The 27,985-nt window shown below is 46.5% G+C and overlaps 2 protein-coding genes across 8 annotated transcripts in view; one reads left to right on the top strand and one right to left on the bottom strand.

Moving 5' to 3' along the window:
- Window positions 1-905, top strand: part of LOC137430931 (serine/threonine-protein kinase 17B) — a 56,763-nt gene extending 55,858 nt beyond the window's left edge. Inside the window, exon 7 of the mRNA XM_078781248.1 lies at window positions 17-905. Within this exon, the coding sequence (XP_078637374.1) occupies window positions 17-269 (253 nt within the window). The 3' untranslated portion in view covers window positions 270-905. The remainder of the gene's footprint in view (window positions 1-16) is intronic.
- On the bottom strand, window positions 799-27,971 carry COA1 (cytochrome c oxidase assembly factor 1). Of its 7 annotated transcripts, none has more exons than XM_078781250.1 (6): window positions 27,740-27,971; window positions 7,972-8,098; window positions 7,148-7,302; window positions 2,904-2,977; window positions 1,296-1,403; window positions 799-1,129 (listed from the first exon to the last, which is right to left on the bottom strand). In XM_078781250.1, exons 2-5 carry the CDS (start codon window positions 8,063-8,065, stop codon window positions 1,298-1,300), a joined length of 429 nt encoding a protein of 142 aa, XP_078637376.1. In that variant the 5' UTR covers window positions 8,066-8,098; window positions 27,740-27,971; the 3' UTR covers window positions 799-1,129; window positions 1,296-1,297. The 7 variants fall into 7 exon arrangements, with proteins under 7 accessions (XP_078637376.1, XP_078637375.1, XP_067977800.2 ...); XM_078781249.1 differs by lacking the exon at window positions 27,740-27,971 and adding an exon at window positions 26,914-27,205; XM_068121699.2 differs by lacking the exons at window positions 7,972-8,098; window positions 27,740-27,971 and adding an exon at window positions 26,914-27,205.
- Window positions 27,972-27,985: the final 14 nt, after the last annotated feature.

The following is a 27,985-nucleotide window of genomic DNA, read 5'->3' as shown; positions in this document are numbered from 1 at the left end:
CATTGTCTGCCGACAGCCTCAGAGCCACGGCAGAGCAGTGCCTTCGTCACCCGTGGCTGCAGACGACCTCCCGGTCGGACGAGACACCTGTCCCGATGGCCACACCTGTCCCGATGGCCAGGCCGGCGGACTGCTTGGACGAGAACTCGCTGTGCTCTCCGATCTCGGACACTTTCCTGGATAATAAGCAGGACGCTCGTTTGTGTTACTGCAAGCTGCTCCAGTTCAGCCCCGCCACGCCCGAGGATCACCGTGGACTCGTACTCTGAGAAGGTGTTGACTCATTTGCCCATCGACGCACTTAGTCACCAAACGATGCATCAGGAAACCGCCACAGTGCGTTACCTTCACTGGTTATCATGATAAATGAAGTTTTGTGAATGAACAAACCTTAATTCGACCATTTGCTGATTTATCCAATGTGGCACGGCCTAGGCGGTTATGTTGCTGAATCGGCAGCCATTGTATATAGGTCATTGGGATGAATCACCTGCACAGCCTATTTGATGCCACTTGGTGGACTCCACTGTCTGTACCACCTACGTGATGCCACTCGGTGGACTCCACTGTCTGTACCATGTACGTAATACCACCCGGTGGTCTCAACTGTCTGTACCACCTACGTGATGCCACTCGGTGGTCTCCACTGTCTGTATCACCTACGTGATGCCACTCGGTGGACTCCACTGTCTGCACCATGTATGTAATACCACTCGGTGGTCTCCACTGTCTATACCATCTATTTGATACCGGTCAGTGTACTACTTGTACCTACCTCCAGCACCAATGTAGAAAATGTGTTGTTCTGCTATTTAATTGTTTTGGTGCACACTTTGATAACTGTTTAACATTTGAAAAAACGTTTTTATGTCATACAAATAAAGTATTACATGTCATTTAACTTTCATGATGTTGTAAACATCTTCAGAAATTTGTCAGAGGATGAAGCCTTAAGACAGTTTGAAGGATGACCTCTTCATTTGGTACCGAGCAGCCAAGACGTATCAGGCTAGAGTGGGTAAACGTGCTTTTTCACGGGTATCATGATTGATGGCTTCCTGTAGTGGATGGGAGTATCGTGATGACGTGTTCATTGTTCATATCCAGCGCCGCTTCCTCAAGGTGCCACCTGCAAGCACAGTGGAAATGACACCTTAATCGCATTACTGCACGAACTTGTCTGCAGTTCCTCACATGAGTCAGAGTGGGCACTGACTCAGGAAACCAAATCTATTACTGATACAAAACTTGTCATCGCTTGTGCAAAGGTACAAACTCCCCAAAAGGTCCCCCACCTTTAGGGTTGAACCCATACACGCCCCTCCTCCACCCCCCTCAGGTTTGAACCCAGCCATTGATCACCAACGCTGATGGTTTCATTGCCAGCAAGTGTGCCAGGAACACTTCGGGATTGGTGGAGCAAAGAAAAACCAAGAAAAGACCAATTTTCATTACAAAGAAAGCTGTTTCCCGGTGATAATCGTGTAATAATGCCACCACCCCCCACCCCCCTCCTGAAAATATAATCACTGAAAAGGGCACCCATTCTATCATTTAAAATGACTTTACCTTGTATAAATAGGTGCCTTTCTCTGCTCTACTGCTTTGAGAGTTTGTGTTCTTTATGTAATATATTTTCCTCTCTCCTCCCTCTCCTCTCTCTCTTCTCTCTCTCCTCTCCACCCTCTCTCTCCTCTCCTCTCCTCCCTCTCTCTCCCCTCCCTCTCTCCTCCCCTCCCTCTCTCCTCCCCTCCCTCTCTCCTCCCCTCCCTCTCTCCTCCCCTCCCTCTCTCCTCCCTCTCTACACCCCCTCTCCTCTGGACACTCCCTCTCCTCTCTACACTCCCTCTCTCTCCCCTCCCTCTCTCTCCCCTCCCTCTCTCTCCCCTCCCTTTCTCCTCCCCTCTCTCTCCACCCTCCCTCTCTCCTCCCCTCCCTCTCTCCTCTCCACCCTCCCTCTCTCCTCTCCACCCTCCCTCTCTCCTCTCCACCCTCCCTCTCTCCTCCCTCTCTCCTCTCCTCCCTCTACAATATCTCTCCTCTCCTGCCTCTCTACCCTCCCCCCATCTCTACCCTCCCTCTCTCCTCTCTACCCCTCCTCTCATCACCACCCTCTCTCCCTCCTCTCTACCCTCCCTCTCTCCTCTCCTCTCCATCCTCCCTCTCTCCTCTCCTCTCCTCTCCATCCTCCCTCCATCCTCTTCATCCTCCCTCTCTCCTCTCCTCTCCATCCTCCCTCTCCTCTCTCCTCGGCAGCTTTCCAACCAAGTAAATCCATCATTAGCTTTCCAACACCGGTGGAGTATGAGGAAAGGGGGGGAGGCAATGCCCCCATCTTAATTTTTTTTCAGTAGTTTACAATTAAGATTAAAACATCCTGTATTTAAACGTGAGTAACAATAATGAACGTAAACTGTATTTGTGATTTCACGTACACTGTAACTACACTAACAAATGGTAATTTTGGAAGTCAGGCCTAGCTACCCATTATTAATATTAAGCCCTTCTCCTTCCCCCTCGCCCCCCAAATAGGGAAGTCAAACTATGCCGATGCTTTCCAACCAAGTAAATCTATTATTAGCTTTCAAACGGTATTAGCAAAACGGCATTTTTGTTATTCTGCAAGAGCAGGAATAGGATCGGTAAGATGAAATGAACCAACGGAATGAAAACTAAGTACATTGTGAATATCCCCTTTGTAAGTTAAAGTTGTGTTTTCAGAGCGAGAAGGACAATTACATCAAAATGGGGAAATGTCATATTGAGCAATAAATTACTCATTTGAGTCTCAAAAGCAAGTGTACGTCACATGTACTGTGTGCACACCCACCCTGTACGTCACAGAGCGTGTCCATACCCCTGGGTGCATGGGACAAACATTTCCACGGACAAAGTGTGCATACCCTGTGTGTGCATCCCGCACAGAGCGTGTCCGCAGCATCCCAGATGAAAGCGCTCCAGAAACGGGAATGCAAAGCTGCAAAGACATTGGAATTGATTCCCACAATCTATCGACAATAACTAGCATTTTCTGCTAGGTTAGCCTAACTATTGTTATTTTTTTAAATGATAAATTGTTTACAGAAATAACTAACTGGCTTCCTCATTGTTCAATATGTGGCTTTTAAAATAATGTATTCTGAAACAAAATGCTCGGCACACGTGCAGAAACCCCGAGAAAAAACGGTCATCGGGGCAGGGAACGTTGTACCATGCGTGACAGGTCAGGATTATCACCTACAATGGCTCACCAAACTTCTAAAACGAGCCAAATATACATGGAAATGTACCTGAGAGAAAGGGGTGTGCCACCGCACAACGAACGATTTGGAGAACTTTCTGATCAAATCATCCAAAAAGTTGATATCTTGTATCACGTACTGCAAAAACTCCCGGCAAAGTGGGCCTGTGCAAGACCTGTGGATGGCGCATGCTACCCGACCTCCCCGATCATCTCTGTACATTAGTGGACTTTGAACCTCATGTAAACATTATTTGTACCTTGTATGAACATGGCAGGTTTGGCGAATTATTTAATGCACCTCATCAATTGGAAAGCCGATGCCGTCAACATTTAGGCAGACTTCCCAGAGGGAGACACCTTATCTGGTTTGGGTGCTTCTTAACACCGATGAGAAGGTCATTTCTGAGGCTGGTCAATGCACAAGGTACATTTTAAATGATGATTTTACTGTTAATCATGTTTGTGGAGGGGGTGGGGGGCGAGTGGGAGTTGTATGAGCTGTAAGGTCCGTTATAAATGTTTTCTTTGTTTGGTTGCGACGCCACAAGATAAATTGCACTGGATTTTTGCATCTATTGGTAAAAGTTGTGCGCGCGTGCGTGCAACCACAGCCACTGCGCATTTGTACGAAAAGGAAATGGTATGAACTCGACAAACTCTCATACACAGATATTTCTCATATTCCAATATTTCTGTGAGTCCGATTTTAATTTAGGAATAAAACAATGTGGTTAAACCATTTTGAAATTACCCTCTTTTGTCTAAATGCTGAAAATTATGATACAAAGACGATTTGAACTCGATGTCACGCTAGTGTAACGGCAGGTTAAAAGTGTCTGGCTAGCAGAACCGAGTTGGTGTAAACACACACACAGCACATGCGTGAAAGGCCTCCCTTAAAATTCATGTTATTTCAAAAGTCTCATATTACACAACAGTTATTGGGAAGACACTTTCTACTCATCTTTTAAAAAATCAAAAACAAAATTAGCAAATATTGTTTTAGTGAAAGCACAAAGGGAAAGGCAACCACACCACCACTCTGCTATCCTCTGACTCCCACACCAGGGTTAATCATCTGGCTCATGTCCATCTGATCAGTATATGATCAAGGAACAACTTTATTTAAATTGAATGTTATATTTTGAACACGAATCGGAACATGAATAGAAAGACAAGTTTGCAGTTTAACAGTACTTTGGGTCTGAATTTGTCCCGATTGAACATGCGCAGAGAGGAGTGAGATAATACTGTTGGACCTCGCAATTTTGCGGGTTCCGCGTATTCCCGGGTGATAAAATGCGACCTGTTTCTCTATTTGCGGAAAAGTGTTCCACAAATTTGTGGGTTTTTTTTATTTATTCATGGCTATGTTCCGCAAAATTGCGGGGTTTTTTTCCCTATTTGCGGCCGTGTTCCGCTAAATCGTGGTTTCCCCCCACCCCCTATTTGCGGCCGTGTTCTGCTAAATCGCGGTTTCCCCCCCCCCCCCCCCTATTTGTGGCTGTGTTCTGCTAAATCACGGTTTCCCCCCACCCCCTATTTGTGACCGTGTTCTACTAAATCGCGGTTTCCCCCCCACCCCCTATTTGCGACCGTGTTCTGCTAAATCGCGGTTTCCCCCCACCCCCTATTTGCGGCCGTGTTCTGCTAAATCGCTGTTTCCCCCCCCCCCCCCTATTTGTGGCCGTGTTCTGCTAAATCGCGGTTTCCCCCCACCCCCTATTTGTGGCCGTGTTCTGCTAAATCGCGGTTTCCCCCCCCCCCCCCCCAATATTTGCGGCCGTGTTCCGCTAAATCGCGGTTTCCCCCCACCCCCTATTTGCAGCCGTGTTTCGTGAAATCGGGTTGTTTTTTAGATTTTTATTTTTTCCCCCTATTTGCAGCCGTATTCTGCGAATTCACGATTTTTCAGGGGCATTGAAACGATGCCGCAGCATACATTCGTGGGATTTTCATCGACCTTCATGGATTATCGTCGACATTCTCTGGATTTGCCTCACCATTTGTGTTTTTTTGCCTCGCCGTTCACAGTTTGGTCTCTCTATTCGCGGTTTGGTCCTCTCTGTTCACGGATTTTCACGACTCGGGAACCTTGCCCCGCTATTCTCAGTTTCACTAGTCGCGGATTTGCCAGGAACGTATCCCCCGTGAATAGCGGGGTCCGAGGGTATTGTTACTTTGTCTTCCTGCATGACAATCAAACCAAATTGAAAATCATTTCAAACAGGAAACTTGCTGTTGTTAATAACGTCATAAAGGACACAAACAACAGGTGCAAATAACTAATTTTACGTGTTCGATAGGGTGGTGTAATAGTAACTGGATAAAACGGTGGTAAAACCTGCAAAGACAATTTGTCTTTCCGACTTTAAGCCTTTTTAAACCTTAATAAGAACGGAATTATATATTTGAGCACTGTAGAACACAAATTGCCTTCATAATACTTCCAAGAACCATGAGATATATGGATAGTGTCGGGGTGAAGAGGACTCTGCCAAATATGGCGATGGCGATTCAGCTAGACTAAACTGCGACTCAATGTCGTCTTATTACAGTGTATAAGGGTGATGTGTAACTCTGCTTTAGTAGTGCTAAACTTCCGGATTTTTTTCAACGATCTTGAATATCATTATTTCATTAAAATTGAAGTATATACTTGAACACTTAGTGAGGCCTCATCGAGCATATCGTGTGCAGTTTTGGTCACCACAACTCAAGAAGCACATACAGTCACTGCCATGGAGTGGGATCAGCGTATGGCTACTAGATTGATTCCGGGCCTCGGTAGACTTAGCTATGAGAAGCAGCTGAAGGAGACGGGGCTTTATATATTAGAAAGGTGGTGGTTACGAAGGGATATGATAGAGACGTTTAACATAATGGAGGGGCTCAGCAGATTAGACGCCGATAGGACCAGTAGTCAGGTGGCTTACTGCCATAAAATGATGAAATTGTTGCAACAGTGACAAAAGTGCAATTTATTTTTGAGTCGCTAGAAATGTATAGATTTAAAAAAAAATCCCACGCTCCAAAAAACCAGTCCATATTAAGGAGGTGAAATCCAAGATGGCTGCCATGGACTTCTCAAAATCCATAAATTATAATATTTTCGGTGCTAGACCAGATAGAAACAAGAATAAAATGTAATTTTATATGTTTTCAGATACAACGAATCCATTGAAATCATTATTTGTTTGAAAAAGTTTCAAGAAAAAAAGATGGCGGCCATACATTGAAATCTATATGAAAATCTTCTTCGCGACATGAAACCTTTGCCACCAGCTTTTAAAGGCGATTAAAAGGAGCATCGAGTCGTCGTGAAGAACAACTATCCATTCTCAGCTCTTCCTATTGACCAAACACGAAAAATAAAATGCAAAAGTAAAGGGACATTTTCTTTTATACCAAAAATCCCCTTGAACCGAGTCTTTCACTTCGCATGTGCAGGGAAATAATAACATTAACATTCCCAAAACTTGATGGATTATGCTTTCAAATGCCATTTATAGTTTGTTTCTATCAGATATGTACATCAAAAGTTATAAAAGTTCAAACTTGCACAAGGACTTTTGGACACCCCAGGTATATATCCAGTACACGAGGTGTACAGTGGTGAGAAAAAGTTTGCGAACCTTTTAGAAATTACTGTATTTCTGCATAAATTTGGCATAAAATATGATCACATGTTCATCTAAGTGGTAATGATGGATAAAGAGAACCTGATTAAACAAATATCACACAAAAAATATCGACATTTTCATTAATTTATTGATCCAAATGATCCAAAATTCAATTTATTTGTCAGAAAAAGTTTGTGAAGTTTTACATTCAGGTATGACAGAAACTTGGTGACATTGCAAATTGCCTCAAACTCGACACCTGGCCCGCATTCAATCTCACCTGGGCAATTGAGGCGTCAAGATGGTTACGTTTGACGTCAGAAAGGCTGACGTAGTGAGTGCGGAGAGGTGGCGTTCCGAGTGCCGCCGTGGCCTCCGAGTGCTCCTCCAGACGCTGTAACGATTGCTTGTAGGCCTCGGTGTTGGCCAACTTGTCTGGAGGGACAAAAACCATCACTTCAAGGTTCGTGCAAACCCCATACGGGAAGAGATTTATCTCGAAAACACCTGTGGTGTCCGAGCAGAGTCTACAATACCGTAGTGTATAGGAGAGGAGGGCAGGTAACGGATGAGGCCAAACACATAGGATGGAGCCTTCAACATTTACCAAGTGTGTTTAACGATACAGGTAACCGGGTTTTGGAAGAGCAGCATGACAGAAGGTAAAGGATCAATTGACAAAATAGGGTAAAGGGGAAACAATGTAAAGGTAACAAATGTATGCCCCACATCACAAGGTGAGGAATTGCTGGTAAAGGACAGGAATAGGGTCACGGTGGGTGCAATAAAACAAAATAGTGACAGGTGAGAGCATGAGGTGACTGAAGGCAGCACACTTGAAATAGTGTACATCAGACCTCGTGGCAATGGGCTGTGATTGGACAGTTCCACAGGTGGGAAAAGGGGAGCATTAATATGGAAGAATATGAACAGTAACAGGTAACTCACGTACTCTGCATTAGACAGTACATCAGCAGGTAACTCACGTACTCTGCATTAGACAGTACATCAGCAGGTAACTCACGTACTCTGCATTAGACAGTACATCAGCAGGTAACTCACGTACTCTGCATTCGACAGTACATCAGCAGGTAACTCACGTACTCTGCATTAGACAGTACATCAGCAGGCTTCCAGAACCGGACACAATGCCCCAGAAAATGGCCATCTGCTTCAGTGCTCGTGTTGAGACGGCCATGGTCCACAGGTTTCGGGACGATACTGGTCAGGCCTGGAAACGGTAATGGTGCACAAGGGTAACGATTCGCGACCATCACAAGGGTAACGATTCACGACCATCACAAGGGTAACGATTCACGACCATCACAAGGGTAACGATTCACGACCATCACAAGGGTAACGATTCGCGACCCTTTCAAAACCTTGGACCCTTAGTGAACTGGCTCACCTCGACATTATGATGCTTACTCGGGTGGATAACCATGACAGGTGGATAATCATGACAGATGGATAATGTTACAGATGGATAATGTTTACAGGTGGATAGCCATTACAGATGTATAATGTTTACAGATGGATAACCGTTACAGCTAGGTAATGTTTACAGGTAGATACAGTGCCTTCAGAAAGTATTCACACCCCTTGACTTATTTCCCATTTTTTATTGTTTCAGCCTGAATTTAAAACGGATTAAATTGAGATTTTTTTTTGTCACTGATCAACACACAATACCCCATAATGTTAAAGTCGAATTGTTTTTAGAGATTTTTTACAAAGTAATTAAAAAGGGAATACAGAAATACCGAATTTACATAAGTATTCAGCTCCATGAGTCAATACTTCGTAGAAGCGACTTTACTTTGTAGTGGGGCGGCTTAGCCCAAATATTCAAAAGAATTGTGCATTTTGTGAAACAAGCACCAAATTTGGCACAAATGTACATTAATATGTTGCGAACATTTTCAGATATTGGGCCACTTGAAATTCCGTAATTTTTTTTTTCAAATTTTTTCAAATTTCGTAATTTCAAATTTTTCGGGTGACACCGTCACAATTTCGGTCTTCGAGGCCGGCCGATAGGCAAAGTGTGACCGGAAGGGACGAGGTTCTCCTGACCACGTGGCCCTCGATCCGGGAAGCGAGAGGCGTTCCATTAGCGGACGCGCCCCTCACGCCCGACTTTCGGGCGGCCCCGGCAGGCCGTTTGTTTTGACGTTCCGTGACAGGCCCCGCACCCCCACCTCCGGGCCGACCGGAAGCTTGTGCTGAGTACATCATACCTGAACAACTCAGTGAGGCAGAACACAGCAGTGCACACCAGGGTGACCCCTTCAGTGCATAAACCAATTAACCTGTCCACTGCAGGGCATATAGAAATGAAGTTATTTTCTGCATATAATAATAATATAAGTTCAGTTCTATATAACAATTTCATGTTATCACCACTACCACTACAACTACCACTACTACAAGCTTTGTCTGGAATTTTGTGGACAAACAGACAAACAGACATACAGACAAGCTGGGATCAAAACATTACCTCCTTCCACCATTGAGTGTAGAGGTAAACATCATGGAAATTATATCATGCCCTAGATTTAATTCATGCTTACCCGTGTATTTGCTTCACTGGTTCACAAGGTCTTTTGCATACATGTAATTCAGACTCTCGTCTTCATTGCTGACCACACAATGTTCGCAACATATTAATGTACATTTGTGCCAAATTTGGTGCTTGTATCACAAAATGCACAATTCTTTTGAATATTTGGGCTAAGCCGCCCCACTATATCGGCCGGCCTCGAAGACCGAAATTGTGACGGTGTCACCCGAAAAATTTGAAATTACGAAATTTGAAAAAATTTGAAAAAAAAAATTACGGAATTTCAAGTGGCCCAATATCTGAAAATGTTCGCAACATATTAATGTACATTTGTGCCAAATTTGGTGCTTGTATCACAAAATGCACAACAGGTTTGCTATGCTGCTACACTATTGGCAGCGATTACAGTTTCGAGTCTTAGGTACATCTGTATCAACTTTGCACATCTGAATTTGGGGAGTTTCTCCCATTCTTTCTTCCAGATTTGCTCAAGCTCTGTCAAGTTGGACGGGGAGCGTCGGTGAACAGCAATCTTCAAGTCTTTCCACAGATTCTCAATGGGATTCAAGTCTGGGCCTTGGCTGGGCCACTCAAGGACTTTCACGTTATTCTTCTGATGCCATTCTCGTGTTGCTTTGGCTGTATGCTTGGGGTGATTGTCCTGTTGGAACGTAAATATTCGTCACAGTTAAAGGTCTTTTGCTCTCTCAAGCAGATTCTCCTCAAGGATTTTCCTGTATTTGGCTCCATTCAATGTTCCCTCTATCATTACAAGTCTCACAGTCCCTGCCACTGAAAACCATCACCACAGCATGATGCTGCCACCACCATGCTTCATGGTAGGGATGGTGTTAGATGGGTGATGAGCTCAGTTTCTGCCAGACATAGCACCTTGCATTCAGGCCAAAGAGTTCAACTTTCCTCTCATCAGACCACAGAATATTTTGCCTCATGCTCTGAGTCTTTCACCTGCCTTTTTGCAATCTCCAGGTTTGCTTTCATGTGTCTTTTTCTCAGGAGTGGCTTCTATCTGGCTGCTCAACCATAAAGCCTAGATTTGTAAAGTGCTGCACTGACTGTTGTCCTTCCAGCAGGTTCTACCATCTTGGCGAAGGAACTCTGTAGTTCTGTCAGAGTGGTCATTGGTTTCTTGGTCACCTCCCTGATCAAGGTCCTTCTTGCCCAGTTGCTCAATTTGGTCGGATGGCCAGCCCTCGGAAAAGTCTGGGTAGTTTTACATTCTTTCCATTTCCTAATGATGGAGCTCTTGGGAACTTTCAACACTCTAGAAGTTGTTTTGTACCCTTCCCCAGATCTATCTCAGAGTTCTATGGATGGTTCTTTGGACTTCATGGTAAAGTTTCTGCTCTGACATATGCACTGTCAACTGTAGGACCTTGTATGGAAAGGTGTGTTTATTCTAAATAATGTCCAATCAACTGAATTTGCCACAGGTGGAATCCGATCAAGTTATGGAGACATCTCAAGGATGACCAAAGGAAAGTGGATGCGCCTGAGCTCAATTTGGAGTGTCATGGCAAAGGGGTTGAATACTTACTGACTCAAGTACATATGGGGTACGCTTAACTTATCTACTATAAATGGTTGAGTTGTGTGTATGTGTGCGTGCGAGGCATACTTTTTGTGTATTAATTACGTACATCAATGAATTGCATATTACGTAATACCAAGTCCGCGGCCGATGAAGACCAGCCTTGGATGAATAGCTAGTCGGTCTTCACTCTGAGGCGATCAAGCTGACAATTTTTTGGCTTGCTTTTTGGCACGCGCCGGACAAAAGGCAACGGGGTGCTTACCTGCACGGACGAAAGCCACTGGGTTTTATCCGAAACCCAACACCATGCAAACAAGACACAACAAAGAAAATGCACAATAATGGGTTTAATGAAATTAAATCACTGAAACAAAATGGATGGTGAGGCAAATCTATAATCCTAACTTGAGCCGTCTCCACTCAGACACGAAAAGAGATAGGGGAATGATTAAAGAAAAGAAAAGAACATCCCCTCTTTTTGCCGACACTCAGCTCTGGTCTCGACGAGCACTTTTGTGGGGTCGGTCGATGAGAGGACCGCGTGTCGAAGCGCCCAAACAATGGCGTCGGTCAATCGCGCCAGCACACCGAGCCATGCAGCAGGCAGCAAACGTCCCCACTCGATCCCGGGCCAGCCAGCACAACACGGTCCACAGCTTCCCTGAAGAGCACCGAGTCAACACCACCCCTGGCTCGAACGCAGCCAGGTTCTCCGGGCTCCGAACAGTTCTCCCCAAGCGCACACAAGAACCGCAACCGCCCGCCACAAATCCAGCACCAGAGAGAGAGAGAGAGACTGATTCTTCTTCCTCCTGTTCGAACCTTCGCTCTGACGTCACACCGACATCACCCCGACCAATCGCCAAGCCAAGTTCCACTCAATCGCTCCACGGTCGGGCCAATGGGATATGATGGGCATTCCATGCACATCATATCCCATCACTGTGTTCATTCCATGCACCTCATATCCCATCACTGTGTTCATTCCATGCACATCCCATCACTGTGCTCATTCCATGCACATCACATCACTGTGATCATTCCATGCACATCATATTCCATCACTGTGTTCATTCCATGCACATCACATCACTGTGATCATTCCATGCACATCATATCACATCACTGTGTTCATTCCATGCACATCACATCACTGTGTTCATTCCATGCACATCACATCACTGTGTTCATTCCATGCACATCATATCACTGTGATCATTCCATGCACATCATATCCCATCACTGTGTTCATTCCATGCACCTCATATCCCATCACTGTGATCATTCCATGCACATCATATTCCATCACTGTGTTCATTCCATGCACATCACATCACTGTGTTCATTCCATGCACATCACATCACTGTGTTCATTCCATGCACATCACATCACTGTGTTCATTCCATGCACATCACATCACTGTGTTCATTCCATGCACATCACATCACTGTGTTCATTCCATGCACATCACATCACATCACTGTGTTCATTCCATGCACATCACATCACTGTGTTCATTCCATGCACATCACATCACTGTGTTCATTCCATGCACATCACATCACATCACTGTGTTCATTCCATGCACATCACATCCCATCACTGTGTTCATTCCATGCACATCACATCCCATCACTGTGTTCATTCCGTGCACATCACATCACATCACTGTGTTCATTCCATGCACATCACATCCCATCACTGTGTTCATTCCGTGCACATCACATCACATCACTGTGTTCATTCCATGCACATCACATCACATCACTGTGCTCATTCCGTGCACATCACATCACATCACTGTGTTCATTCCATGCACATCACATCACATCACTGTGTTCATTCCGTGCACATCACATCACATCACTGTGTTCATTCCATGCACATCACATCCCATCACTGTGTTCATTGCATGCACATCACATCACATCACTGTGTTCATTGCATGCACATCACATCACATCACTGTGTTCATTCCGTGCACATCACATCACATCACTGTGTTCATTCCATGCACATCACATCCCATCACTGTGTTCATTCCATGCACATCACATCACATCACTGTGTTCATTCCATGCACATCACATCACATCACTGTGTTCATTCCATGCACATCACATCACATCACTGTGTTCATTCCGTGCACATCACATCACATCACTGTGTTCATTCCATGCACATCACATCCCATCACTGTGTTCATTCCATGCACATCACATCACATCACTGTGTTCATTCCATGCACATCACATCACATCACTGTGTTCATTCCATGCACATCACATCCCATCACTGTGTTCATTCCATGCACATCACATCACATCACTGTGTTCATTCCATGCACATCACATCACATCACTGTGTTCATTCCATGCACATCACATCCCTGTGTACATTCCATGCACATCACATCACATCACTGTGCTCATTCCATGCACATCACATCACATCACTGTGTTCATTCCATGCACATCACATCCCATCACTGTGTTCATTCCATGCACATCACATCCCATCACTGTGTTCATTCCGTGCACATCACATCACATCACTGTGTTCATTCCATGCACATCACATCACATCACTGTGTTCATTCCATGCACATCACATCCCATCACTGTGTTCATTCCATGCACATCACATCCCATCACTGTGTTCATTCCATGCACATCACATCACATCACTGTGTTCATTCCATGCACATCACATCACATCACTGTGTTCATTCCATGCACATCACATCCCATCACTGTGTTCATTCCATGCACATCACATCCCATCACTGTGTTCATTCCGTGCACATCACATCCCATCACTGTGTTCATTCCGTGCACATCACATCACATCACTGTGTTCATTCCATGCACATCACATCACATCACTGTGCTCATTCCGTGCACATCACATCACATCACTGTGTTCATTCCATGCACATCACATCACATCACTGTGTTCATTCCGTGCACATCACATCACATCACTGTGTTCATTCCATGCACATCACATCACATCACTGTGTTCATTCCGTGCACATCACATCACATCACTGTGTTCATTCCATGCACATCACATCACATCACTGTGTTCATTCCATGCACATCACATCACATCACTGTGTTCATTCCATGCACATCACATCACATCACTGTGTTCATTCCATGCACATCACATCACATCACTGTGCTCATTCCGTGCACATCACATCACTGTGTTCATTCCATGCACATCACATCCCATCACTGTGTTCATTCCATGCACATCACATCACATCACTGTGTTCATTCCGTGCACATCACATCACATCACTGTGTTCATTCCATGCACATCACATCACATCACTGTGTTCATTCCATGCACATCACATCACATCCCTGTGTACATTCCATGCACATCACATCACATCACTGTGCTCATTCCGTGCACATCACATCACATCACTGTGCTCATTCCATGCACATCACATCACATCACTGTGTTCATTCCATGCACATCACATCACATCACTGTGTTCATTCCATGCACATCACATCACATCACTGTGTTCATTCCATGCACATCACATCACATCACTGTGTTCATTCCATGCACATCACATCACATCACTGTGTTCATTCCATGCACATCACATCCCATCACTGTGTTCATTCCATGCACATCACATCACATCACTGTGTTCATTCCATGCACATCACATCACATCACTGTGCTCATTCCGTGCACATCACATCACATCACTGTGCTCATTCCATGCACATCACATCACATCACTGTGCTCATTCCATGCACATTACTGTGATTGGCGATGTGTCATCGTTGTTTATGTTGTTGTGGTTTTGTATGCATTCGTTACCCTGTGGCACCATTTTGTGGAGGCACAGCTGTGCCACTGATGCAGTGCTCCATTACCAGCTATCTGGTCTTCATTTGGCCGAGTCGACCCGCCTGGTCTTCATGCAATGGAGCAACCGGGGCTTGAACTCAAGACCTTAGGATCTTAAGGCAACCACCCTAACCCTCATAACACCAGACTTTCTGTTGTGGTGACCTGGAGTGGTGGAGCGGTTAACTTTTGAAACTTTCAAATCTCATAACGACGAAGGTTGGAAAGAAAAGGTCCACTCGAGGACACCCCCCCCTCCCGCCCCCCCGCCCAACCCCTCCGACAGGCTCTGGAATGAGGAGGCTGGGGGTCTAAAATGTAAAATACCAATTTCTGAGCAGGAACTCTGTTGTTCCCAAAGGAATGTCAGGAATGTTCTCGTGGAAATGATCCCAATCTTACACAGAGATGAGCACTGAGTATTACCAGGGGCCCACAATCCACATCGTCTCCAAAATGACTTTCCGCAATGACGTGACTCGTGCGAAGGGGGTCTTCAACCACATCTAACCACCATGGAACCCATGAGAGGGTGTAGAGGTCTTCAACCACATCTAACCGCCATGGAACCCATGAGAGGGTGTAGAGGTCTTCAACCACATCTAACCACCATGGAACCCATGAGAGGGTGTAGGGGGTCTTCAACCACATCTAACCGCCATGGAACCCATGAGAGGGTGTAGGGGATCTTCAACCACATCTAACCGCCATGGAACCCATGAGAGGGTGTAGAGGTCTTCAACCACATCTAACCACCATGGAACCCATGAGAGGGTGTAGGGGGTCTTCAACCACATCTAACCGCCATGGAACCCATGAGAGGGTGAAGGGGGGTCTTCAACCACATTTAACCACCATGGAACCCATGAGAGGGTTTAGGGGGTCTTCAACCACATCTAACCGCCATGGAACCCATGAGAGGGTGTAGGGGGTCTTCAACCACATCTAACCGCCATGGAACCCATGAGAGGGTGTAGGGGTCTTCAACCACATCTAACCGCCATGGAACCCATGAGAGGGTGCAGGGGGTCTTCAACCACATTTAACCGCCATGGAACCCATGAGAGGGTGCAGGGGGTCTTCAACCACATCTAACCACCATGGAACCCATGAGAGGGTGCAGGGGGTCTTCAACCACATCTAACCGCCATGGAACCCATGAGAGGGTGTAGGGGTCTTCAACCACATCTAACCGCCATGGAACCCATGAGAGGGTGTAGGGGTCTTCAACCACATCTAACCGCCATGGAACCCATGAGAGGGTGTCGGGGTCTTAAACCACATTTAACGGCGTTTTGATTCTCACTAGTGGGGGTGAGCGAAGTGGATGTTAAACCACGTTTAACCACCATGCAACTTATCCTGGGGAGGAGGAGAAGGTGGTTGAGGGCAGGATGGGAAACCACAAACTGGACTTGGTGGCATGGCTTTCTGAGGAATAGTGAGAGGTCCACTTCCTCTTGGAATACTTCCTTGGATCATTGTTACAGTAAAACGAGAAAAAAAATAGGAAACGGGGAGGGTGAGGGTCGGATGTGTGGAGTGCCAGGAGTGTCGCATTGCACTCACCGAGTGACAGCACCACGTGTATGGTAAATGGCTTTCCCTCATATGAAGGGTATCAGAGTACACAAGGAAGATGAAAGGGAAGAGTTACTGAATCGTTCATTGTCGAACAACCAAGACCTCCATCACTCATTGTGAGATGTGAATGAGCAAATGGAAATCTCCCAAACACTCCAAGTACAGGGCTAACCACCACAATACAGGGCTAACCACCACAATACAGGGCTAACCACCACAATACAGGGCTAACCACCACAATACAGGGCTAACCACCACAATACAGGGCTAACCACCACATCCAAATACAGGGCTAACCACCACATCCAAATACAGGGCTAACCACCACATCCAAATACAGGGCGAACCACCACAATACAGGGCTAACCACCACAATACAGGGCTAACCACCACAATACAGGGCTAACCACCACAATACAGGGCTAACCACCACAATACAGGGCGAACCACCACAATACAGGGCTAACCACCACATCCAAATACAGGGCTAACCACCACATCCAAATACAGGGCTAACCACCACATCCAAATACAGGGCTAACCACCACAATACAGGGCTAACCACCACAATACAGGGCTAACCACCACAATACAGGGCTAACCACCACAATACAGGTCTAACCACCACAATACATGGCGAACCACCACAATACAGGGCTAACCACCACAATACATGGCGAACCACCACAATACAGGGCTAACCACCACAATACAGGGCTAACCACCACAATACAGGGCTAACCACCACAATACAGGGCTAACCACCACAATACAGGGCTAACCACCACATCCAAATACAGGGCTAATCACCACAATACAGGGCTAACCACCACAATACATGGCTAACCACCACAATACAGGGCTAACCACCACAATACATGGCTAACCACCACAATACAGGGCTAACCACCACAATACAGGGCTAACCACCACAATACAGGGCTAACCACCACAATACAGGGCTAACCACCACAATACAGGGATAATCACCACAATACAGGGATAATCACCACATCCAAATACAGGGCTAATCACCACAATACAGGGCTAATCACCACAATACAGGGCTAACCACCACAATACATGGCTAACCACCACAATACATGGCTAACCACCACAATACAGGGCTAACCACCACAATACAGGGCTAACCACCACAATACAGGGCTAACCACCACATCCAAATACAGGGCTAACCACCACAATACAGGGCTAACCACCACAATACAGGGCTAATCACCACATCCAAATACAGGGCTAATCACCACATCCAAATACAGGGCTAATCACCACAATACAGGGCTAACCACCACAATACAGGGCTAACCACCACAATACAGGGCTAACCACCACAATACAGGGCTAACCACCACATCCAAATACAGGGCTAATCACCACAATACAGGGCTAATCACCACAATACAGGGCTAACCACCACAATACAGGGCTAACCACCACATCCAAATACAGGGCTAACCACCACAATACAGGGCTAACCACCACAATACAGGGCTAACCACCACAATACAGGGCTAACCACCACAATACAGGGCTAACCACCACATCCAAATACAGGGCTAATCACCACAATACAGGGCTAACCACCACATCCAAATACAGGGCTAATCACCACAATACAGGGCTAACCACCACAATACAGGGCTAACCACCACAATACAGGGCTAACCACCACATCCAAATACAGGGCTAATCACCACAATACAGGGCTAACCACCACAATACAGGGCTAACCACCACAATACAGGGCTAACCACCACAATACAGGGCTAACCACCACATCCAAATACAGGGCTAATCACCACAATACAGGGCTAACCACCACAATACAGGGCTAACCACCACATCCAAATACAGGGCTAATCACCACAATACAGGGCTAACCACCACAATACAGGGCTAACCACCACAATACAGGGCTAACCACCACATCCAAATACAGGGCTAACCACCACATCCAAATACATGGCTAACCACCACAATACAGGGCTAACCACCACAATACAGGGCTAACCACCACAATACCACAATTCGGAGATTCGCGAGATCTCGGAGACGGTGGGAGGGATTTTCGAAGCTCCACACGGTCTCCACGTTTTTCGAAGTTAAGTCTGTTCACAATTGTATTTTGTCGAAACTGTATTTATCTTTCGGTGTGTGAAGTTATTGTGTGCAACTTTGGTTGTTTCTCGGTGTTTATCTTTCATAAATTGATCGTCTGTTTGCCGTGTCGCGAGCAAGGCCTTGTACAGTGTGCACTGTACAACCTTGAGGCTTTGTTTTTCTCTCAGTGGTCCGTCGTTTGTGATCCAATAACTTTCGTTCTCTGTATTCCCAGTCTTTTCACCCATAGCCTACTTCCTTGTGTAAATCTCAACTCAAAAAAAAAAAAAAAAAAAAAAAAAAAAATTTCCTTCTCTGTTCTCATTCGTTTATTCATTCTTATTCGTTCGTTCGTTCTTCGACCACGTGTTTCTCCCCCATTTCCCCAGATAGTTTTCACTCATTAACCTTCAATGTTTACACTTTCCCCTCAAGTTATGTATTCCGTCATATTTTATAACACCTTTTTCTTCTTCTTCTTTAAAAGGCTGCTTTCGACTTGCTCACCAAATCAATTCATCCCAAAAAAAATATCCATCTCCTATAGTGCCTTTTTTCTACATTCCCTAAACTCTCCTGCACTCCATCCTCCATCCAGCGTCCTTAAACGTATTTTTAACTCGAAGGTCACAAGAAACTCATTTTGCAATAAATGTTCGTTTCCCATAAATCGTACACTTTCAAAAATCCAATCTCACCCCTCCCCTCCAAATCTTCCCCATAACCCCTCCCCTCCAAATCTTCCCCATCACCCCTCCCCTCCAAATCTTCCCCATCACCCATCCCCTTCAAATCTCCCCCCTTGCCCCCTCCCTCCTAAACTACCCCCTCACCCCTCCCCGCCAAGACGCCCCCTCGCCCCTCCCCTCCTAGACTCCTGCCTCACCCCTCCCCTCCAAATCTCCCCCATATCCCATCCCTTTCAAATCCCTCCCCTTGTCCCTTCCCTCCCAAACTCCCCCCTCACCCCTCCCCTTCAAATCTCCCCACCCTCATTGCTTCTCAATTTCCCCCCTCTCACTCCCCCTCCTCAAAGCGTCCTCCCCGCTTCTTCCCCCTTCAAACTCTCACCTCCATCTCCCCCAACCTTCTGCCTCGCTCTTCCCCCTCCTCAAATAACACCTCATTGTGGCTCACCCAATCACCATCAAACCTTTTGTCCGCCCCATCCTTCCCTTTCTCCGAGCTATTCTGAAATCTCTGACACACCTTCAACAGCTCTCCCTATCTCTTCCACCTCTTCCACATCTTACCCTATTCCTCCCCTCCCCTGTCCTGTACCCGATGCTCCCACTCTCTCTTCATTAATGGTATGGACCTCAAACATCCGGGGCCTTCACTCAAACCTGACTGATATCTCCATACAGGTTGCTTCTGACAATCCAGACTTGATCTGCTTAACAGAGACTTTCCTCCTTTATGATGTCTCCGATTCCATAGTATCTCTCCCGGGCTACTCCCTCCTCCGGTATGATAGACCTGAGCCTCGTCCTGGAGGCGGGGTTGCTATCTTTATCAAAAACTCTCTTCCTCACTCGCCCTGCACTGCACTCTCTCCACCTCACCCCCAGGAATACCTCTGGCTACGGCTTCCCCTTCGCTCCCACCTCTTGTTCATATGTGTGTTGTACCGTCCACCAAACAGTGATGACTCCATCTACATCTCGCTGTCTGATGATATGGACCAACTTCTATCTACTCATCCCAACTCTCTCTTCCTCATATGTGGTGATTTCAATTGTCACCATGCCAGTTGGCTGGGTGTGGGTACCTCTCTCACCAGCCATGGCTCTTCAGCAAAGGACTTCTGCGACTCACTGGGACTGACACAATCTGTCAATTTCCCGACCCGGATCTCAGTCAACGGAACATCTTCTCTTCTGGACTTGGTTATGACTAACTTCCCTGAAAATGTCTGCTGCTCTTCTTCTGCTCCGATCGGATCATCTGATCATGTCCTTGTTAAAGTGGACATCTCTCTGACCATCCTCAGGGAGCCTGCTCAGCGTCGACGAGTCTGGCATTTCACTCAGGCCAACTGGCACGGTCTTCAAGCAGCCATCAATCATCTGGACTGGTCTCCCATCTCTACCACCTCTGACATCAACTCATCCTGGGAATTCTTCCAAAGTAAATTGCTCTCTCTCATGCACAGATTTATCCCATCTCGTCTTCAGTTGTCATACCCTTCCTCCCGTCCATGGTACACGGAATCTTGTGGTGAGGCTGTTGCCCAGAAACAACTTGCCTTCGTCTCCTGGAAAGCAAATCCAACGGAAGGAAATCTCATTTCCTTTCACAAAGCCCGAAACAAGTGTGTGTCCACCCTCAGGAGAGCCAGGAAACAATATCTCTCCGTTCTCAAGACCGAACTCTCTTATCTGTCTCCCTCTTCCAAATCCTGGTGGCGTCTGGTCAAATCCGTTTCTGGTGTTTGTTCCCCCTCCATCCCCTCCCTTACCTCAAACGGCTACACAGCTGACTCCGCACGTGAAAAAGCTGAATGCCTCAACTCTGTGTTTGCCTCTAAATCTTGTGTCCCAAACCCATCCCTCTCTGTACCCACCATACCCAGTCGTACCCTGCTGCTCCTGGACTCCGTGTCCTTTCCTCCTGACAAGGTGGAAAAGTTTCTGTCAACCCTCGACTCTGATTCTGCAACTGGACCCGACGGCATCAGCCCACGGGTCCTAAAATCCTGCTCTGCTGCTCTATCTCACCCTCTCTCTGTTCTCTTCACCCTCTCTTTTGCTCAAGGTCAACTGCCATCTGCTTGGAAATCAGCCAACATCACCGCTTTGCACAAAAAAGGTGCAAAAACATATCCTCGCAACTACAGACCAATCAGCCTTCTCCCAATTATCAGCAAAGTCATGGAATCCATCATTGCTTCGGATATGAAATCTTTCCTCTTCTCCAATGGCTTGATCTCTGATCATCAATTTGGTTTCAGACCAGGTCACTCTACTCTGGACATGCTGCTTCTGCTGTCTCAACAATGGATGGAGGTCCTCAATGCCAAACAGGAAATTAGAGCTGTCTCCCTCGACATATCACGTGCCTTCGACACGGTCTGGCACCCCGCTCTGCTCACCAAACTCTCCTCCTTTGGTATCCATGGAAATCTCCACGCATGGCTGGCGGACTTCCTCTCTAGTCGTCGTCAACGTGTGGCCCTGAATGGGTTTCTCTCATCTCCTCTTCCTGTTCAGGCTGGAGTTCCCCAAGGCAGTGTTCTGGGCCCCGTGCTTTTTCTGGTCTTCATCAATGATCTCTCTGACTCTCTCGAAAATCCTCTCTATCTCTTTGCTGATGACTCCACTCTCTGCCGCTCCATTCCTCTTCCCTCAGATCGGCAGTCTGCTGCCTCCTCACTCTCTGAAGACCTGGACAAAATCACAGACTGGTCAAACAAGTGGAACATGTCTTTCAATCCTGACAAATCTCACACTCTTACGATGTCTCTCCGAAAAGATCGACTGGACAACCCTCCCATCTACTTTCTCAACAATCCTCTCCAAGAAGTTCTGTCGCTCAAGATTTTGGGTCTCACTATCTGCCATGATCTTTCTTGGGAAAACCACATTTCCAAGCTGGCCTCCAAAGCCAGTCGCCGACTGGGCATCCTCCGTCGTGCGAAGTCCTTCCTCGGCACACCTGAGCTCCTCACCACATACAAGGCTTTCATCCGCAGCTCAATGGAATACTGTTCTCCCCTATGGGCCGGTGCTCCTGCCTCACACCTAGCTCGGCTTCATGCTGTTGAAACCAAAGCTTTCAGAATTATTGGAATCTCCCGCGATGAAGCTATCTCTGAGGGCCTTTCACTCACTCACCGCAGGCAGGTAGGTGGTCTTTCTGTCTTCTACCGACTCCTCTCCGGCCTTGCACCCCCAGCTCTCTCTGTGCTCTGTCCCCCAAATATTCCTACAGGTCGCACAAGATCTGCCAGCAACCCTCTGATGGTTAAACTGCCGAAATCTCGGCTCTCTGCTCACCTTCACTCTTTCATTCCTCTTTTCTCCCGCCTCTGGAATAAACTCCCTCACTCCCTTCAATCCCACTCCTCCCTCCAGGTCTTTAAAACAGCTGTTCACCACCATCTCTTATCTTCCCCCATCCAAAACCTTGATCTTTTCTACCCCCGCTAATTCACCCCAGATCCACCTTGTTTGAAATTCCAACTTCTTTCCTGGAAGTCCTGGCAGTGTCCATATGTTTTATACCTCTCCCACCGCCCCCTTCCCATGCCCCCCCCCCCCAAAGCCCTCGCCCTCTCTCAGATCTCTCGATGTCTCCATGTCTCTAGGTCCCTGCTCTCAAATGTTGTGTTTGTGTCCTTCCCCCTCTCTCCCCATCTTGTCTACCGCTCCCGATGTTATATGTTTTATGTGTCGGTTTGTCTTTCTGTGTGATTAATGTTCGCTCTTTCACGAGCCTCGATCTTGTATACAAAAAAAAAAAAAAAAAAAAATACAGGGCTAACCACCACATCCAAATACAGGGCTAATCACCACAATACAGGGCTAACCACCACAATACAGGGCTAACCACCACATCCAAATACAGGGCTAATCACCACAATACAGGGCTAACCACCACAATACAGGGCTAACCACCACATCCAAATACAGGGCTAACCACCACAATGCAGGGCTAACCACCACAATACAGGGCTAACCACCAAAATACAGGGCTAACCACCACAATACAGGGCTAACCACCACATCCAAATACAGGGCTAACCACCACAATACATGGCTAACCACCACATCCAAATACAGGGCTAACCACCACATCCAAATACAGGGCTAACCACCACATCCAAATACAGGGCTAACCACCACATCCAAATACAGGGCTAACCACCACATCCAAATACAGGGCTAACCACCACAATACATGGCTAACCACCACATCCAAATACAGGGCTAACCACCACATCCAAATACAGGGCTAACCACCACATCCAAATACAGGGCTAACCACCACATGCAAATACAGGGCTAACCAACCCAAGTACAACATTAACCACCACAAGGACAGGGTGATAACCTCCACAAGAATAGGGTGTTAACCACCACAAGCACAGGGTGTTTTAATCACCACAAGAATAGGATGTTAACCACCGCAAGGGCAGAGTGTTAACCACCCCACAGACAGGGCTAACCACCACATCCAACTACAGGGATAACCACCACATCCAAATACAGGGCTAACCACCACAACGAAATACAGGGCTAACCACCACAATACATGGCTAACCACCACAATACATGGCTAACCACCACATCCAAATACAGGGCTAACCACCACAATACAGGGCTGACCACCACAATACATGGCTAACCACCACAATACATGGCTAACCACCACATCCAAGTACAGGGCTAACCACCACAATACAGGGCTAACCACCACAACCAAATACAGGGCTAACCACCACATCCAAATACAGGGCTAACCAACCCAAGTACAACATTAACCACCACAAGGACAGGGTGATAACCTCCACAAGAATAGGGTGTTAACCACCACAAGCACAGGGTGTTTTAATCACCACAAGAATAGGATGTTAACCACCGCAAGGACAGAGTGTTAACCACCCCAATGACAGGGTGTTAACTACCACAAGGACAGGGTGTTAACTACACCAATGTCAGGGCATTAACCGCGACTAGCGGGAGCATCATCTCATGGCACAAGGAGTGACGCACATCTTGGCATCACGTGAGCCAATACTTTGTAAGCTCCCATGAAGGAGTGTAAGCCATTTGCCCCATGGAGTGTAAGCAATTTGCCCCATGAAGGAGTGTAAGTCATTTACCCCATGAAGGAGTGCAAGCCATTTACCCCATGAAGGAGTGTAAGCCATTTGCCCCATGAAGGAGTGTAAGCCATTTGTCCCATGAAGGAGTGTAAGCCATTTGTCCCATGAAGGAGTGTAAGCCATTTGCCCCATGGAGTGTAAGCCATTTACCCCATGAAGGAGTGTAAGCCATTTGCCCCATGGAGGAGTGTAAGCCATTTGCTCCATGAAGGAGTGTAAGCCATTTGCCCCATGAAGAAGTGTAAGCCATTTGCCCCATGAAGGAGTGTAAGCCATTTGCCTTTTCCAGAGGGGAACATGTGGAGAGTGTTGCGGTGTGATGAGAGCTGCCTTGGATTGTGCCTTGATGACAAATACAGCCTCCAAGATGATGACTGTTGCAGGAGCAACAAACACTTGTATGCAGAGTCGAGGCTCATGGAAGAGCTGGCTTATGCTTATGAGCCTCAAAAAGAAACAATTATCGCTGAAGGCGTCCGGCCGCCATTTAAACAAGACGAGAATTGCTTTGCAACACACGTCCCCGACAGGTGCAAATGAATGCTTTTTAAATGTTTAAACAAACTATAGAGATTGATGAAACCTAACCCTAACAACCCGAACCCTAACCGTAACCGTAACCCTAAACCGAACCCTAACCGTAACCGTAACCCGAACAACCCTAACCCTAACCCTAACCCTAACCCTAACCATAACCATAACCGTAACCGTAACCCTAACCGTAACCCTAACCCTAACCGTAACCCTAAACCGAACCCTAACCGTAACCGTAACCCGAACAACCCTAACCCTAACCGTAACCCTAACCCTAACCCTAACCGTAACCCTAAACCGAACCCTAACCGTAACCGTAACCCGAACAACCCTAACCCTAACCGTAACCCTAACCGTAACCCGAACCCTAAACCGAACCCTAACCGTAACCGTAACCCGAACAACCCTAACCCTAACCGTAACCCTAACCCTAACCCTAACCCTAACCGTAACCCTAACCCGAACAACCCAAAACTTGAACGTATGTAATTTATCATAATAAAGTCATGTTCCAAGTTTCAGTTCAATATGTTAAAGGTAATGGGGAAAGGTGCAGAAAACCTCAGGTAGGTGGGAGAGACAGAGAGCAAACCTATATTCCCCTCCGCGTAGAGGACTAATAAATCACAATATATGACTTCACATCCTGATCAACTTTCACTTTTCCCTTGAGTGCTTTGACTATTTCAAAACTGCTGGATATTTACCTGCACCACCGAAGGTGAACGGAGGTCATGTTTTCACCTGTTTGTCTGTCTGCAAACAGGACATCTCAAAAAGTTGTGGACGGATTTGGACGAAACTTGGTGGACAAGTCAGGTGTGTGGCAAGGAAGAATCGAATTTTGGTGAAGTTCAAGATCCGAGAAACTTTTAAATGATTCTTCACCATTGAGTGATGGAGCCAAAAATGATATTTAGCACAATGTCTCAAAACGTTGTGGACGAGTTATGACACAACGAGGTAGATGAGTTGGTTAGGTGACAAGACCGATCGGCAGCTCGACATGCCACCACAAGCAGCAAACTACTCCTCACTCCCTGCAGACCTGGACAAAATCACAGACTGGTTAAACAAGTGGAACATGTCTTTCAATCCTGACAAATCTCACACTCTTACGATGCCTCTCCGAAAGGACCGACTGGACAACCCTCCCATCTCCTTTCTGAATAATGCTCTCCAAGAAGTTCTGTCGCTCAAGCTTTTGGGTCTCACTATCTGCCATGATCTTTCCTGGGAAAACCACATTTCCAAGCTGGCCTCCAAAGCCAGTCGCCGACTGGGCATCCTCCATCGTGCGAAGCCCTTCCTTGGCACACCTGAGCTCCTCACCACATATAAGGCTTTCATCCGCAGCTCAATGGAATACTGCTCTCCCCTCTGGGCTGGTGCTCCTGCCTCACACCTGGCTCGGCTTCACGCTGTTGAAGCCAAAGCTTTCAGAATCATTGGAATCTCCCACGATAAAGCTGATTCTGAGGGCCTTTCTCTCTCTTTTTGTTTCTTTTCTTTTTCGCAGGCAGGTTGGTGGTCTTTCTGTCTTCTACCGACTCCTCTCCGGCCTTGCTCCCCCAGCTCTGTCTGTGCTCTGTCCCCCAAATATTCTTACAAGTCGCACAAGATCTGTTTCCCGCTCCCTTCATTGTGTTTCATGTGTCAGTGCATGTTTTCATGTTTAATGTGTTCGCTCTTACACGAGCCTCGAATTCTGTATACAAAAATAAAACAATACAGAGCCATGACGAGCTTGTGTCAAGCTTCAAACGTGCCATGCATTTGTGATGTTATATAGATCTTTGTAGATCTTTAACCTAAACGTCACAGACAACGCGATTAACAAACAAGGTTGATTGCTCTTTGTGGATATCGATCTTTCACTTTCAGTGTACAACACCCATTCAAAAACAATTTGACCATTTGACCGCCCATTTAAGAATAAAAACGATAAAATTTTCCACAACGACTGCAAACATACCGAAGTCGCCGTGCTGCGTCGAGCTTCGGACGAGGGGCCGATGGGCAGTGACCACGTGACGTATTTTGTGACGACTACACCGCCCAGTCGCCATCGCGTGACGACTACAGCGCCCAGTCGCCATCTCCTGACGACGACTACAGCGCCCAGTCGCCATCTCCTGACAACGACTACAGCGCCCAGTCGCTATCTCGTGACGATGACTACAGCGCCCAGTCGCCATCTCCTGACAACGACTACAGCGCCCAGTCGCTATCTCGTGACGACGACTACAGCGCCCAGTCGCCATCTCCTGACGGCTCCATTGCACATCCGTTAAAAACAACTCTGTATATTGAAAAGCAATTGCAGTTGTAGTGTCGAGGATATGATTTTAACGCACGGAGTTATAAATCGAATCTGGAGAGCCAATGAAGCCTCTCTTTTGAAGCAGCCGGAAGTAATGAGACGGCCATCTTGGAGGGCCGATTGTCAGCTGCTTCGAACTTTTTGACACAGACAGCTCTGCATAAGTCTCACGCTAAAAATATGCCTCGATGTGCTGCATTTGGTTGCACAAATGCCACAGGGAAGAGCTCCAATGTATCATTTCATAGGTAAGTGGAATAATGTTGTGCACAACAGATTATCGTACAACAGAAACACTATAAAGGTTAGCATGTGTTCGTCTTTTTGTCAATGGGGAAGTTAGTGATTGTTTTGCAACGAACTTTTCCTGCCGTGTCCTCCGACTGACACGTATTTTATGATTATTTATGCATTATAATCATAATTATAATATATTATATTATAATTTATGTATTATAATTATTTATGTAATTATGACCTTAGAGCCGCCGCGCACCAGCACCAAGTCGTTTGGCGAGAAATCCTTTTCGTTTGCTGCACCTCTGCTCTGGAATGACTTGCCTTCCTCTGTTCGACATGTTGACTCTCTTCCTGCCTTTAAAACCTCCCTCAAAACCTATCTGTTTCACAAGTCTTTCAATGTCTAAGTCCTGTTTTCCCTTTGGTTTGAGGTGGGACAGAGATCGAGAGTATGTCTGTGTACATGTGCGGGGGAGGGAGGGGA

Source organism: Myxine glutinosa, chromosome 7 (genome assembly GCF_964187855.1).
Source record: "Myxine glutinosa chromosome 7, kmMyxGlut1.1, whole genome shotgun sequence".
Classification (NCBI taxonomy): domain Eukaryota; kingdom Metazoa; phylum Chordata; class Myxini; order Myxiniformes; family Myxinidae; genus Myxine; species Myxine glutinosa.
The sequence above is the reverse complement of the archived record's forward strand: the minus strand, read 5'-3'. Positions and strand labels throughout refer to the sequence as shown.

Coding starts and splice junctions, on each gene's coding strand:
- COA1 (XM_068121699.2), bottom strand. CDS start 27,202: ATGGCGACTGGGCGCTGTAGTCGTCGTCACGAGATAGCGACTGGGCGC. Junction 7,303..26,913: donor GACGCAGCACGGCGACTTCG/GTATGTTTGCAG, acceptor TTGTCCCTCCAG/ACAAGTTGGCCAACACCGAG. Junction 2,978..7,147: donor TTGACGCCTCAATTGCCCAG/GTGAGATTGAAT, acceptor ATGTCTTTGCAG/CTTTGCATTCCCGTTTCTGG.